Below are 14,822 nucleotides of genomic sequence, written 5' to 3'. Positions count from 1 at the left end.
ATATTGAAAAACTACGAGATGATGGATGAGCTGTGTCTGGTACCCGGGGTTCTGTCTGACTGTTGCGTGGCAACAAGGGGTTGCAGGCTTTCAGCCCAGCTCGTGTTCTCAGCGGAGCGCCTTTAAAGGGACCAGATCTGCCAGCTGCAAGTTTGCCTACAAACCCTCCTCCATCGTCTGATGGATTATCACAGTCAAGCTCAGGGAAATGGTGAAAAGTTTTCATTCCTCTCACAGATAAAGGGAAGGGGGCCAAAAAGAGAGACAATCTACGAATGTTATGTCGATATGAGATATCACCTATAATTAAAGCAGATTTTTTTACTTTGAAGCACCTCATATTGCCAGTTGCAATGTGCTTGAAGAAGCACCTATTTTTCACTAGTGGTATTTCTAGTTTGTCTGTGATAACAATTTTCTGTATTTTTTCAACTGAAGACAATTCGAGCTTTTCTTGAGGAAGAGAAGGGACTAAAACAAATGATACTTTTTTCTCCAGTATTGGAAGAAAAAAAATCCAATCTCCTTTGTGCTATCAGTTTTTGCTGTGTGGTAGAACAAATGATACATACGTGGCTTTCCATGCCATATTTACAACTTGAGGAAATCTAAATCTCAAGGCTTGAATTTTACAGTACCATTTTGCCATTTTTTAAACACACGATCTTCCCTTCCTGCAGGAGGGGCAAGAGGAGTACACCCTCCACCCCATTCCTTACCCCCTGGCTCTAGGGATGAAAAAATAAATCAGTCTCCCACACTGAGGCAACTGATACGGATAGTGTCTAGCGCCAGCAGCTTGAAGACTCAAAAATCCAAAGTCAGACTCCAGAACCTATGCGATTGCCCCCAAACAAGACATATTTTACTAAAATAAAAATTTATGCTCATGTGCACAAATGTATTCTGTCCTTCTGCCCCACTATCTGTTGAGAAGGATCCATGTAAGCCCCAAATCCCACCAGGATTACTGGAGAGATCCCTTTTACTTCAGTGGTTTTGGGTGTGGATTCTTGTGAGCAAACTACCTTTTCCTTTTCTGATTCATACTCATTCTCACCCCAACCTGATCTAAACTGGCCTAAGGGCAGAGAATGCACTAGCATCAAATGATGAGGATCTTGCCTTGACTTTATTAATGCCTCCCTTGGGAGTGCTAACGACAGACTGGGAGAAGACGATCACATTATCAAAAGCTCTGTTCCTCAAAGAGACAAGTCTTGAGAGTTTGTTTACATCAGATGTAGTGATTGAATTTCACTTGACATGTCACAGGCATCCAGTCTGTTGGCCACAGAATAAAGTGAATAATTTAGCAGGGAACTGCCCTATGCCAAGCAAACAGGTTGTAAAACAGTTCTGCACAAAATCTGGGGAACCAGCTGTCTAGATCTGAGGCACAAAATAGTATTTATTGCTTATGCATCACGCTGAATTGCTAACAACATGGCCAAAAATTGAATGATGAACATGGAGGAATTCTTTTTTATTGTCCATCGTCAAAAACTCTTTTAGCACATGGACAACTACAGGGAACTGCAAGCATTACTTTTAAGGTTGCTAACATTTAAAGAAGTGTACACTAAAGCAGATATATAAATGGGAATATCACAGTCTACCTACAACAGATGAGACAACTGCAGAGTTTTGTGTGATGAGAGCACTGGAGCACAGTTTGGGCAGGAAATGAAGAAGTCATTCTAATGAGTAATTTGGGAAGCTAAATGTAGATCCGTATTTGCCTGGATGTTGCAGTTAGAAAACCTTTCCTTTCCTATCATGACACCGAACAAACAAATGCTGGGTTTATTCATTCCTTGGTGGGCGGATTTTGCAAAAGAGCTCAGCGCTGACCTAAATGTGATCACGCTGGAATCAACAGGAATTTAACACCAGATTCAGCCAGGGTAGGAATTGGCTATCGCTGCCCCAAGATGTCCAGTGTTCTAGATTTGCACATTCTGCAAAGCCTTTATAATTATCCCGTTATTCAGAGTGGCTGCACATCCATGTGATTGCTCCCTTTTCTGGTCTGGCTTCCCTGCCAGCTTCCACGGTTGCCCATTTGTTTTCCAGGTGGCACCTCCGTCCGTTTACAAATAACGCCTTTCTCCTGGCTTTATAGAGCTGGAATTGGAAAGACACATTTCAAATTTCAATGAGGAAAAATTTCTACTGTCCTTAATTTTAGACTAGGATATGTAGTTTTAAATTTGTGATTAATTTGACAAACTTCTTTTAACTCAATAACGGAGGGAAAAAACATCTTAGTGGAACAGACACTGAGAATAATTACCTATTCTCCTCCACACATGAAGTATTTATAATTGAATACATTCAGCTTTGTCTATTCGAAGCAGCAGAAATGCCAATGAATTCTTTAAGAAATATTCAAGGAAATGTCATCCTTTAAATTTTCAGCTAATTCTGGGTAGATTGTTAACATTCAAAAGGTAAGACATACCTAAACTTAACCACTCATGCAGAAGAAGGCAAGAAATAAACTAAAGAAACATTTCATTATTGTGCACAAAAAAATAAAACTGGGAAATAAATCAGTGTATTTTCTTTGTGGAAAGAAAGGAGGACTTCAGCAAACAAGTTGTACATGGAGATATATTAAACAGAGACAACAGCTGTAATTCAAACAAAAATGTATAATCATTAGAGCAGAGAAGCTCTTTTAATAGAATGACAAATATCATGAACGGAGTTAGAAGACACGAGAATAACACTATTGATGTCTCTCAGGAAACTCTAACAATGATAACAATTTTTTAGGAAAACAAAGGTGAAATAATCGTACCATGTAGTTATAGTCATTGTTCGGATATAGTTTACAGCACTCAAGCCTCAACGGTCATTGGATGGAAACCCCCCCGTAACCTCCAAGGCCCTTCTCTTCCCATACCCCACACAGGATTTTTACACAAGAGGAAACCAATGTAATTTGTGTCCTTTACTGAGGTTGCTATTATAATGTTCTATTATATTTATTTTTTCCTCTTCAAACTTTCCCGTTTACAAATAGTAAAAAAGATACAAATAGTATCACCTCATTTGTAGCCCAAACATGTCTGAGAGCACTTTTAGTATTTAAACCAGAAACTGGCCAACATTTAATTAGCGTCTGGCACACTCTATAACCTACAGTGTCTTCCCCGAGGAAATGATTGTAGTTTTGCAGGCTGTGTTTTTCTGCCTTCTGTGTGACACAGAAGAAACATGGTTCAATCCTGCAACGTCCTGAGGTGCTCAGCACCTGCAATTCCACGTGACAGCTGTGGATTATCAGTAACGTGCAGGATCAGACTCTTAGTACACATTGGTTTTCTGGCAAAGAAGTAGACAGGGCTAACTAACAGGATAAAACTGTAAAGACACAGGCTTATCTGTCTATGAGTTAAACCATAAAATAACTTTGCTGTACTATACCCTTGTGAACCTTCAAGTAATTCCCTAGCTTGACTGATTAGACTCGAAATGCAAAGACTGCAAAAGCAGCATTCAGTTGTTCTATTTGTTATAATTTCCATTTAAAGCTGCAAGTAAACTAGCCCGCTGCCCAAGGGCAATTCCAGTTCCTCTAGCTCAGAAAAACTACTGCAAACCTAAATACATTATTTAGCACTTATTGTCTATCCTTTCCTTAATTTGGGAGCATGAGCGGCCAGACTGCATGCTCAAAGTCAAGTTCAAAATGGTTTGGCTACATCTTCAAAACCAACAAATTTTCACTGAAGTGGGTCAGATGTTAGTTTGACCTCCACGCTGGAGTGCTCAGCAGCAACGCTGTAATGTCAACCCAATGCTTGCAGGTAAAGCACTGAGATGTCTCTTAATGCGCAAGTGTATCTCTTTGTGGTTAAAAGCCGATTCTTCTCCCTGCAGTACAATCTACAAAACAGCTTGATCTGTCTCTGCTCTAAAGGTGCATCACCAGGAAATGCCAGAATTCAAGACAGATTACTTCCAATGATCCTAGACACAAGTTCCATATCTTAATGGAGCCTTGCAACTCCTAGGTTAGGATGACAACAGCCACTCAAGTACCTCTGAAAGCAGCACACCAGCGACTTTAACAGAGGTAGCGATCTGTACTAAAAAGCATCATGAACAACCTACCACCTACACCACAGCCAGACCCAGCAGGGTACAAAACATTTCACTGGCATCACTACCTGGAGAAGAAACTGAATCTCCATTAAGAACTTCTCTCTTCCTGCACTGCAAATCTCCTTTTGCCACACAAAATTTCAGCCAATGTTCCTAGTAATTACTTGATTGAAAAATCCAATCACTTACCTTTAATTAGCACAACAAAATTATTCCTCATATCTGTGGCATGCTTGCTCTTTTCAGGAATCTTAATGAGATGCCCTCTGGAATGCTTATTATTGAAGGAGAGAATGGACTTAAGTTTCTAAAAATGAAGGTCTTCAGGCACTAGAGGCCATAAATGTCAATGCATGTGAGAAGAAAATATTTCATTTTGGTGCATGGTCCACACTGCACATAGCTACCATGAAAGATTCATAACTCTACATTAACATGTTACCCGTAAGGTACTGGGTATCCAGAGAGCTCATTCCCTTCCACTGGACTCTGTGATTCTTCACAGAAAAATTAGCTGGTATTTGGTGCTAAGGGGCAACAAGTCAGAGATGGACCTGAAACTGGCAGTGAAAGAGAGGGGTATCAGAGAGGCTGTTATCTCTAGAACTGCCCAAGGGAGACGGAGCCAGCAATATTTTGTGTTAGCACGGTATGACCCTTTCTTTCCTCCTCATACTGCCTTAGCTGCAGTAGCATTGAGACAAGGAGCAGCTCAGACAACTTCACACTAATAAGGACTTTCTCTTTTCAATAGGAATTCCTCCTGGTCCTTTCGCACTCAACTGAAACAATTCCACAGACGGATTTTTCCGTCCTGTGCAGATGCCCATCAGAAATAATGGGATTCTGGATGCAGTGGTCCTCATGAAAGTTTTACCAAGGCAGAGTTAGAATTGGAAGGTGCAGTTTTAAAGTCAAGTCTCTTTTTGAGCTCCACTCTTCCTCACCTCTCCCATCTAGCAGTCTTTTCTCATGCTTAATTTAAAATGTCCCCACATATAAAATACCAAAATTCAAATAGCTTTATAAAGTTACTACACTTTTTTGCTCTTGTACAATCATGCATTTCTCTTGGTGAATTTAATCATTGCATTTAATGGACTGCTACCAAATGAACTGTACAGATGGTGATCATGTGGACCATGTCCATGTTTTTATACATGTGCTGATCACGGATTCTTTGACCAACATCTCCAAACACTGAACATATCTTAGTAGTTTCTTTTAAGGCTCACCTGTCGACAGTGAGAATATCTATATTTAGTTGACTTTTCTACTAGTAAAATGTCTGATTCTGTACATATGACTTGTCCTTTTCCTTACAGAGCTATTGGTTCCACTAAAGATAACGAAGTATAATCTTATAATCTCTTCATTGTCCTCTTGCAGGTTGTTCCTTGAGCACAGTTCCTCTTGTCCTGGCCCTGGAGATGCCAGTAAGCAATAACATACATCACCATGAATTACAATGCCGTTATTGGCCACCGATATTGCCATGCATTGTCACACTTTGGCCTTGTTTCTGCTGCTTTCTGCTGCGGAAAGCTTACTAAATCTAAAGGAAGAACAGTGTAACATCCTTCTGCCAGCACCTCAGCAGGAGTTTTGGCAAGGGCTTTTGGCTCTGTGGTCATTGACCATCAGCAAGCTTTTCCCTTTGGAAAAGTATAGATTACAAAAGCTTTTCTTCTCTCAGTCACAGAGCGTTTAGTAGCAATGCTAAGGAAGTAACATTCTGAAGTGTCTGTGTACAAGACTGAAGTGGGAGAGTGAGGAGGAATGAGACAGTGAAAGGGTAATGTATGAAATATGATAATATCCCTCATATCTCCATCTCTTACCTTGCTCACTTCCCTCTGGTCTGACTTGCTGAAATGAAATCTGTCCACTCTTCATGAGTCCCTGCTTGTCTTTCTCTTCCCTCACGTGGCCCAAAAGATCTGAAGCACCCAGGGAGGTACTCCTCGATCGGTTCTGATGGCACGTAACAGCAAGGTAGTCAAAGACTGAAAATACAAAATATTGGATAAATTACCAGAGGGAATAACTACAGAAAAAATAATTTCATTTTGTAACAGGAGTTAAGTTCATGTGAAAACTACTCATAAAAAAGCTATTTGTTTTAGTTGCTGAAGAATAATCTGAAAAAAGCACAGTGAATTGTTTCTATTTTAATACAAATCGCTTTCACATTTATTCTAGACCTGTTTATGCTCCTTCCATAATTTGTACTTTATCCAGTCAAATATTCACAAGTCATGATACTGAAGGTTTACTTCTCCCTTGACAGTTGTTTGCCAAGTACAGTTCTTTGTTTAATATGTCCTGACTTCATGTACATTTGACAGCCTCTAAGGAGTGTTATTCCTCTGGAAGTAATGAATGAGTTCTATTTGTTATATTTTTATGTTCTCTCAATAATTTCTGCCACGAGCAACTCAGGCTGCAATTGAAATATTAAAATTTCATTCTCAAGATTTCATCATAAGTCTTTGGCTCAAATACAAAAAATATATCTGTGGTTTTCTGTTCTGAGCATCTAAAGGTCCACAAACTCAGCACACTGAAACGAGGGAGCAGGCAAGAATAGTTGCGACAGTCTGAGTGCACAGTCATTGTGCGAATAATACTCAGAACTACCACAATTATCTGAAAGTCATCAGGCAGCCCAAACAAGATCTGATGGTCAAAGCAATTAAAGTATAGTTGCTATTTATTGCCTCACAGCACACACAGACACAATAATATAATGTTTTCTAAACTGTTACCACTGAGCTAATGCACCAGAATTCTACCAGGAACACATTCCTCTGGAAGAGCTGCTATTTAAAAAACGTAAATATAAGACCACAACTCTTTGAGGTCATTACAGAATGCATAACAGTGTTTTTGGTAAGAACAGGGTCTTTTGCAAAAACATCTGGCTTTGCAAAAATTGCCTTTGGGAAATTTTATTCTGCCTTTTTAAACTTACATTTCATTAGATGCCTCCCAGTCCCTGTGTTACGATTACTGGAAAGGAGGCTAACAACAAATATACAATTAGTTCTGCAGCATTAACTACTTCAGGTGATTTTGGCATCAACTGGCACAAAAAATAAGCTGTTAAATTAACAGGCTTTTTTTCAAGTGGTTACTTGATGAGAATTATATTGAGCCCTAATCCTACGTCACCAAAGGAAACAGGGACTGAGTCAGACCTAAAGCCGCCCGTGCCAGAAACGTCTATCATGCTTCCACAAAGGCAGAGTTCATTTTGAGTCCTCTGGAAAACGGAAAGCGTGCCTGCTTTTGTACAAAGCCTGCCCATGACTTACTGCTATACGAGGTCCAACCATTCCGCTTTGGAATTACATATCCCCGCATTTTAGAGAGGTTTCATTAACTGTTTTTAAATTAATCTTTGTAAATTTCCCTTGATTTTAAAGAAAAGAACAGGCTCTTTGTAAATTTTTAAGGTCCTCCTTCTCTGTATACTTTAAATTAAGACGTTGTGAGTAAAAACCTAGCAAGAGAATTCAGCCTTCTACAGCTCCATTCATTTTAGTAATCTCTGAACACTACTGTGAAAGGACCATTAATCCTACCAGTCCTCCTTGCATAGCATTTTCTTTCAGTCCAGTCTCAAACAGGAGAGAAAACCCTGCACATTTGTAGTCATTGTTTAACTATGCCATGCTAGGAAGCAAATGAATAACGAAAAAGTTTTATCCTGACAGGAAAAAAAATTCCTAAAGTTATGAGAACAAGCGTGCAGCCATTTGACACTTAACCAAAACCTTAATGGCCTAAGGAATCGTTTTGTTAATCTGATCTGACTCCCTGCATAGCAAGGACTGTTACACCAGTTTAGTGGACACACATTTTAAGTGATGTGTCAAGACCATCTAGGTTTGTCCATACCCTAAGATGGAACATGGTACTGGGATGTCCGAGCTAGAGGAGGCACCACCTGAATCTATGAAGTGCCCCACCTAACTTGCCACAATTGGTAACTGTATGCTGTATGGGGTTTGTGTGGCAAGGTTTTGGTAGCGCAGGGGCTACAGGGATGGCTGCTCTGAGAAGATGCCAGAAGCTTCCCCTATGTCTGACAGAGCCAATGCCAGCCGGCTCCGATACGTACCTGCTGCTGGCCATGGCCGAGCCCATCGGCGATGGTGGTAGCGCCTCTGGGATAACATATTTAAGAAGGGGGGAGAAGAATCCTGGGCAACCACAGTCAAAGAGAGGAGCGAGAATATATGAGAGGAACAGCTCTGCAGACACCAAGGGCAGTGAGGAAGGAGGAGGAGGAGGTGCTCCAGGCACCAGAGCAGAGATTCCCCTGCAGCCTGTGGGGAAGACCATGGTGAGGCAGGCTGTCCCCCTGCAGCCCATGGAGGTTAACGGGAGCAGATCTCCACCTGCAGCCCGTGGAGGACCCCACGCCAGAGCAGAGGGATGCCCAAAGGAGGCTGTGACCCCGTGGGAAGCCCGCGCTGGAGCAGGCTCCTGGCAGGACCTGTGATCCCATGGGGGACCCACGCTGCAGCGGTCTGTTCCTGAAGGACTGCATGCTGTGTAAGGGACCCATGCTGGAGCAGTTCATGAAGAACTGCAGCCCGTGGGAAGGACTCACAATGAAGAAGTCCATGGAGGACTGTCTCCCGTGGGAGGGACCCCACACTGGAGCAGGGGAGAGTGTGAGGAGTCCTCCCCCTGAGGAGGAAGGAGCGACAGAGACAAGGTGTGATGAACTGACCGCAGCCCCCATTCCCAGTCCCCCTGTGCCACTGGCAGGGAGGAGGTAGACAATTTGCGAATAAAGATAAGCCCAGGAAGAAGGGAGGGGTGGGGGGAAGGTGTTTTTAAGATTTCGTTTTATTTTCTCATCATCCTTCTCTGATTTGATTGGTAATAAATTAAACTGATTTCCCCAAGTTGAGTCTGTTTTGCCTGTGATGGTAATCGGTGAATGATCTCTCCCTGCCCTTATCTCAACCCAGGAGCCTTTCGTTGTATTTTCTCTCCCCTGTCCAGCTGAGGAAGGAGGAGCGATAGAGCGGCTTTGGAGGGCATCTGGCGTCCAGCCAGGGTCAACCCACCACATATGGTCACAAAGTGATGAAGTCAAATCTGTAACATCTCATTCTCAAGGTCAAGCTGCAACAAAACTATCTACAAGAAAAAAGCTGGAGAATCAGGCCAATCCATATTTTTTCCTGTTAAATGATGGAGAACCAATAAAGGCATGTGCACTGTCACCTGCTGAAACTCCTGGAGTACTGCTGCAGGAAGTGGGCCTTGGACCGTATGTCTTCTCCTGGTAGGTGTCTGGCTACAGGCTGTAGTCTTGACACCCCGGTCAGGAGGCTAGAAGAGACAGAAATGGCCTCCAGTAGCTTGAGATGTCAAGCAGCTTCCTGAGAGCTCCCCCCTTTTCTGCACTACCTAAGAACAGCAAATAGTACAAAGATAACGGGACGCAGCAATTTAGTTTTACCAGAAGAACATGTAATAGAATAAAGATCACCCTCAGCTCGGAGCAAGAAGACACAAGCATACGTCAGACCTGTCTGGCTCTGTGCGTGTCTCTCCCCACTGTTTGCATCTACTGGACTCACTGCAGAAAGCCACAATTGCCTGACCAAGCAACAAACGGGAGAGTGTCCAGGCCAGGGAGCACCGCATCGTCTCCCTGTACAGTTTTATCTTCAAACGCGCGCTGGGGAAGACACGGTCCCCGGACAGACACTGCTGTGCCACCTCCTTCGGGGTCTGGAGCGGGCAGGCAGCAGCCACAGCCCGACCCTGCAAGCACCGCTGCCCGCCACGTGGCTCGCACCAGCGTTCGGGGGAGCCGAGAGATCTGCACTTTGATGTGCACCAAGGGACCAGATACGAGCACCTTTTCAAAACAATAGGTTATGTGATTCAAAATAAAAGTTATAAAAACAACCACCTTTCGCAAACACATCAAACAAATAAACAGGAGTTAATTTCTTCGCATTTTTCAGAACTAGAATCCATATTTGCTTTTAAACAGACAACAAAATTTCCCCAAACTGGGACTATGTAGTTTTTTTATTACTACTGCAGTGCTCCAAAAGGCACATTAATAATGCAAACGCCCTGCATCTCACGTGTTACCAGCTAGGGGACACGGCAGCGCGCGTCGGCATGTTGTACTGGCTTTCAGGTGGAATGAGACATTTGAGAATCAGCTGCTGCTAATGGGAAATGCACAGCATTTACAAATTCATATTCAATGTTTTTGTTAACTGCAGTTTCCATCTTCTCTCAGTACACAATAACCAAGCCATGTAAACACCGACTCACCTCACAAACGAAAACTACAAATGAATAGTTTGGGCCTAAAAAGCCTACAACCTTACACTTAGAAAATGCTTATCCCGCGTCCATCCCTACTGCGAAAATCCAGCCTACGAAGCTTTACAGGATCTTAAAGACCATGTCACTAATCCGTAGCAGACATGAATTTAATCTAATGCGCGCAAGCGTGTTATTTGTACTTTCTTTCATGCAGACAATATGCCACAATAACGTATTCCCTCTAATCATCAATCCACTTACACAACGCTCCCGACCGCCGGCGCTAATCCCTAATGCCGCCCTTCCTGCGGCGAGCCCCTTCCGAAGCCAGGTCACCTGCACGCGTTTGCTGGCCGGCCTGAACTCCTCGTTCCCTTTCACATTAAACGATAAAAAGGGAGAGGGCCTCCTCAGGCAGCACCCTTCCTCAGTCGAGAAGAATACATTTGTGATCTTCCCCAGCTTGCAAAGTTATTTTTTAAGAGCATAAGTGAAGCTATTAAAGCTCACTGTGAGGAAAGCTTTTATTCTAAGTGTAAGATTACATGGAAGCTTAGTGCTCTGGGGGAAAAAAAAGATGGGTTAAGATGTTTTAATGCCTGCCCTTCCCACGCAGCTCTGCCGGGGCTCTGTCTATACCAGACCTCGCCGCCTCCGCCGAGGCAGCATCTATGGGGGAGGCCCACAAGCCCCTTACTTTTCACAGCCTGCTGCCGGCGGGGCGACGACGGCCGCGAAGGGGAAGAGGCCGGAGTCCACGGCCCCCAGTGCCGAGGGCAGCCTGGCAAGGGCGGCCTGGAGGCGGGGCCTTCGGCGGGTGTTCCCGGCCCCCGCCCGCCTCCCCGGCCCTCCCTGCCCCGCAGGCCGCGGGGCGGCGCGGACTACACTTCCCAGCATGCCCCGCGCCCCGCCGCCTCTCGCGAGAGCTGGCGGAGGCGGAAGTCGCCGGGCGCGGCCCGGAAGCGCCGCTGTTGTGGAGACCGGAGCCGGGATCCGGGCGCCCGCCGAGCCGACCATGGCCGAGACCGACCCGAAGACGGTGCAGGACCTCACCGCCGTGGTGAGGCCGCCGGGGCCGGGTCCACCGCCTCGGGGGGAGCGGGGGGCGCCGCCCCGGGGCGGCCGCCGAGCGCGGGGCGGGCGGGCCGCCGCCTCCCTGAGGAGAGGCCCCCGCAGGAGCGGGTAGAGGCCGCCGGCCTCGCCCCGTTCGCCGGCCCTGGCGTTACCTCCTGGGGCCCGGCGCGGCCGAGCGCGGGCGACCCGCGGCTGCGCGCTGCCGGAGGGGCTGCTGGGCTTGTGCTGCTGCCTGGGCCTTTTTTCCCGGGTGTTAGGGCAAACCGCCTCCACTGCGGCGTTGTTTCTGCCGCGTCCCCCGGGGGCGGCTGAGGTCGGGGCGCAGCTGCAGTCGTGTTCGCCATCGCAGCACCGAAGCCACTCGCTTACCTGAAGTGCTCCGCCAGTGCCGCTGCCAGGCCGGCCTGGCCGCGCTGGCAGCTGGGGCTCCTTGCGCAAGGAGCAGTTCTCTGTGTCTGGGAGGGGTATGGTTAAGAGCGAGGGTTTGGAAATGTGGAGAGAAAGACTGCTACTCTGCCATCAAACGTGTCATCGTGTGATTGGCATAGGGTGGGTTTAGTCCTGGTTGTGCAACGCAGGCATTTTCTAGGTGTTAAAATTGTTTACTGTGGGCCTCAGTTCTCCTGCGTGTATATTCATATATATGTAAAAATATGATACTTAAATACGGAATTATATTGCAGAGTTTGTGCACAGTTGAGCTCAACAACGGAAGAAGACATTGTACTTGCTTTATTACACGAGATTAAATACTGTAGCAATCTCTTTAGTGAAAGCTGACTTCTTTTTTTCCTTTCTATTAGGTGCAGACATTGCTTCAGCAAATGCAGGACAAATTTCAAACCATGTCTGACCAAATAATTGGAAGAAATATCCTTTTCTAAAGTCAGATAGGTGCTATACGCTGCAGATGCACAAGTATTTTAAAGTATATTTGCCGGTGGGATTTGTAAGATAAATTTAAAGTGACCATAAGAGTTTGAGCAAAGCTGTAATAAAAAACAAACAAAAAACCCCGACCACTACTGGATTGCAATCATATTCCTTAACTCCTTTGAACTTGATGACATGAGCTGTCGCATAGATGACCTGGAGAAGAACATAGCAGACCTCATGACGCAAGCAGGAGTGGAAGAACTGGAAGGCGAGAACAAGACCCCTGCTACTAACAAGAGCTAAAGTGAGACAGTTGCTTGCTAGCCTTGAAACAAATCCTCAGGTCTCTTGAAATTACTGACTCTAAAGTAGATGGACTTTTTCCTTTGATTTGTGAGGTAGTCTGAAATTCGTGCAGAGCAGCTCTGTACATTACAATACAAGAAGTTTTAAGAAGCTCTCAGCAGGCTCCTAGTAGCCTCTTCCCCAAGGATGTTTTCCTCACCAGTGCTGGGAGGAGAGTTACTTTCTTCATGTCTAGTTAGTTTTGAGGAAGTGCAATAGCTGTACTCGTCCTCTGTTACACAGTCACTCTGGTACTCTTAGTAAGGACTGGAAGGACTCTCTTTGCCACATGGGAAGGAGAAGAGGGGGAGAAAATACCGGTAGCAACACGAGCTGTTCGCTTCCCTTCCTTCGTCATATTGGAGCCTTCTGAAAAGGCTCATGCACATTACCAACATCCGCTCCGATTTCCATAGCTAGAAGGCTAGCGTGAGCGTGCTGCTGCTCTTCCGTCTTCCGCTGCATCCTGTAGGCTTCAGCACCCGCTGAGCTCCTAAAGACTGCAGGCTTGCCGCTGCGCACGGGGGCTAGCGAGTGAGTTGCTGCCGATCAGCTCTAGGTCCCTCCTGCGTACGTCAGGAGCTTGCTGGGAGTACGTGACTCGCACGTACCACTGCGAAGCAGCGGGTCCTGACTCGGACAGTGTGAGACAATGCTCAGACAGGAGGCAAGGCATATTCTAGGGCAAAGCTCCCTGGAAAAAGAAATTTCTTATTGCAAGATAAATGTGATGATATTATGTATTTGTCTTACATAATTTCTTAATTGATAACCTGCCCCTATGTTACACAAAAGCATTGGAGAAGTAGATGTCTCATCCACTTGGCAAGCAGCAGTTCAAAATCTAGTGCCAAAACGTAAATAAATTCAGGTGATCAGGTAGCACCACACGCGGCATTTACAGCCATTGCTAAAGGCATTTGAGAAGATGTGGGCAATGCAAGAGTGCCAAAACTGTTACAGCATAAACAAGGGCGGGGTTGTGGTGCTTAATTATAATATATAAGCACTAAGATTTCACTTCAGTTTGTATAGAATTTGATTTTTGTAATCCATGGAAGGCACCTGGTAAATAAACTACTAGATGTATCATGTTAATTAACTGGTTTTGTTTAAGGTGGCTAAGTAAGACATGTCTCAGCCTCCCTTAGGCTTCAAATTCTGAGGTGACGTCTAGAATACTATGCAGCCCGTATAATAGGCATGTGTGTTTGAAACAGGTATGCGTCTTGCCTGTTAAGGTACCTATTCTTTGTGATACTTTAACAGAAATACAAATTATTATGGGCTTCATTGCCCCCAGTGCCTGAACCCCACAAATGACAATTTCTGATGAGCATGATTCTCTTAATTCTTCTCAGTAATATATTTTTTTTTTAATTATTTTTCCCCAACAGGTTGCCAATAACTTAAGATGAATCCTGGAAGACGACTTTTTTTTTTTTTTCTACAAATCCTTGGAATTACAGAACAGCTTTTTGCAACTACTGTGTGTAAAAGCATTTTTATATTGTTACAGAGCTTGCATTCCTAATGTATATTGTATAGTTAGGGATAGGTTAGTTTATATTTTGATTTGTGTACTGTAATTTCACTTTTTGAATTCTTGTTATGAGGATCAATTAGTTGTGTTATTAAAACACAGGTCTTACGGATCTCAACTACTGGGTGTATTTTTTTGTGAAGTCACTTTTTTCTCTTTCCTATACTTTTTTAGACATTTCATTTTTGATAGCTAAACATCTAGTGACTCCCATCAGATGGAAACCTTAACTTGTCCTGCGTAACTTTGTGGAGTGAAGCAGAAGATTGAAACTTAGCATTAATCTTAGCTCTAAGCGTCAGTCACTCAACTAGTTGAGGACTATGTGTTGTTTTCTCATAAATGTAATACGGTGATTTGGGAAACGTAAGACCCTGAAGGTGGAAGTCGTGTCTCCTGCTCCCGGCATTACCTTACCTGTGCGCTCCTAGAACATAAACCAGCCATAGAGATGTACCATTAGAGACAGCTGTACACAGCTGAGCGACCACTGCCATTCAAATCTGTTCTATTTAGACAGACAAGGAACTATAAACTATGAAAAATCACGCTA

At 44.3% G+C, this 14,822-nt stretch overlaps 1 protein-coding gene and 1 long non-coding RNA gene across 4 annotated transcripts; one reads left to right on the top strand and one right to left on the bottom strand.

Moving 5' to 3' along the window:
* Nucleotides 1-1,151: 1,151 nt before the first annotated feature.
* On the bottom strand, nt 1,152-11,270 carry LOC309594342. Of its 3 annotated transcripts, none has more exons than XR_014229017.1 (3): nt 11,129-11,270; nt 5,958-6,122; nt 1,152-2,127 (listed from the first exon to the last, which is right to left on the bottom strand). It is a non-coding gene; the product is annotated as an uncharacterized lncRNA (long non-coding RNA). The 3 variants fall into 3 exon arrangements; XR_014229018.1 differs by lacking the exon at nt 11,129-11,270 and adding an exon at nt 10,693-11,086; XR_014229019.1 differs by lacking the exon at nt 11,129-11,270 and adding an exon at nt 8,243-8,307.
* A 108-nt stretch (nt 11,271-11,378) lies between these two features.
* Nucleotides 11,379-14,381, top strand: HSBP1 (heat shock factor binding protein 1). Its single transcript, XM_082318982.1, has 4 exons — nt 11,379-11,491; nt 12,309-12,375; nt 12,566-12,685; nt 14,124-14,381. The coding sequence occupies exons 1-3, from the start codon at nt 11,447-11,449 to the stop codon at nt 12,682-12,684; spliced, it is 231 nt and encodes a 76-aa protein (XP_082175108.1). The 5' UTR covers nt 11,379-11,446; the 3' UTR covers nt 12,685; nt 14,124-14,381.
* Nucleotides 14,382-14,822: the final 441 nt, after the last annotated feature.

This window comes from Platalea leucorodia, assembly GCF_965183815.1.
Source record: "Platalea leucorodia genome assembly, chromosome: 8".
Taxonomy (NCBI): Eukaryota; Metazoa; Chordata; class Aves; order Pelecaniformes; family Threskiornithidae; genus Platalea; species Platalea leucorodia.
Note: the sequence above shows the minus strand (reverse complement) of the source record. Positions and strands in the feature narration are given on the sequence as shown.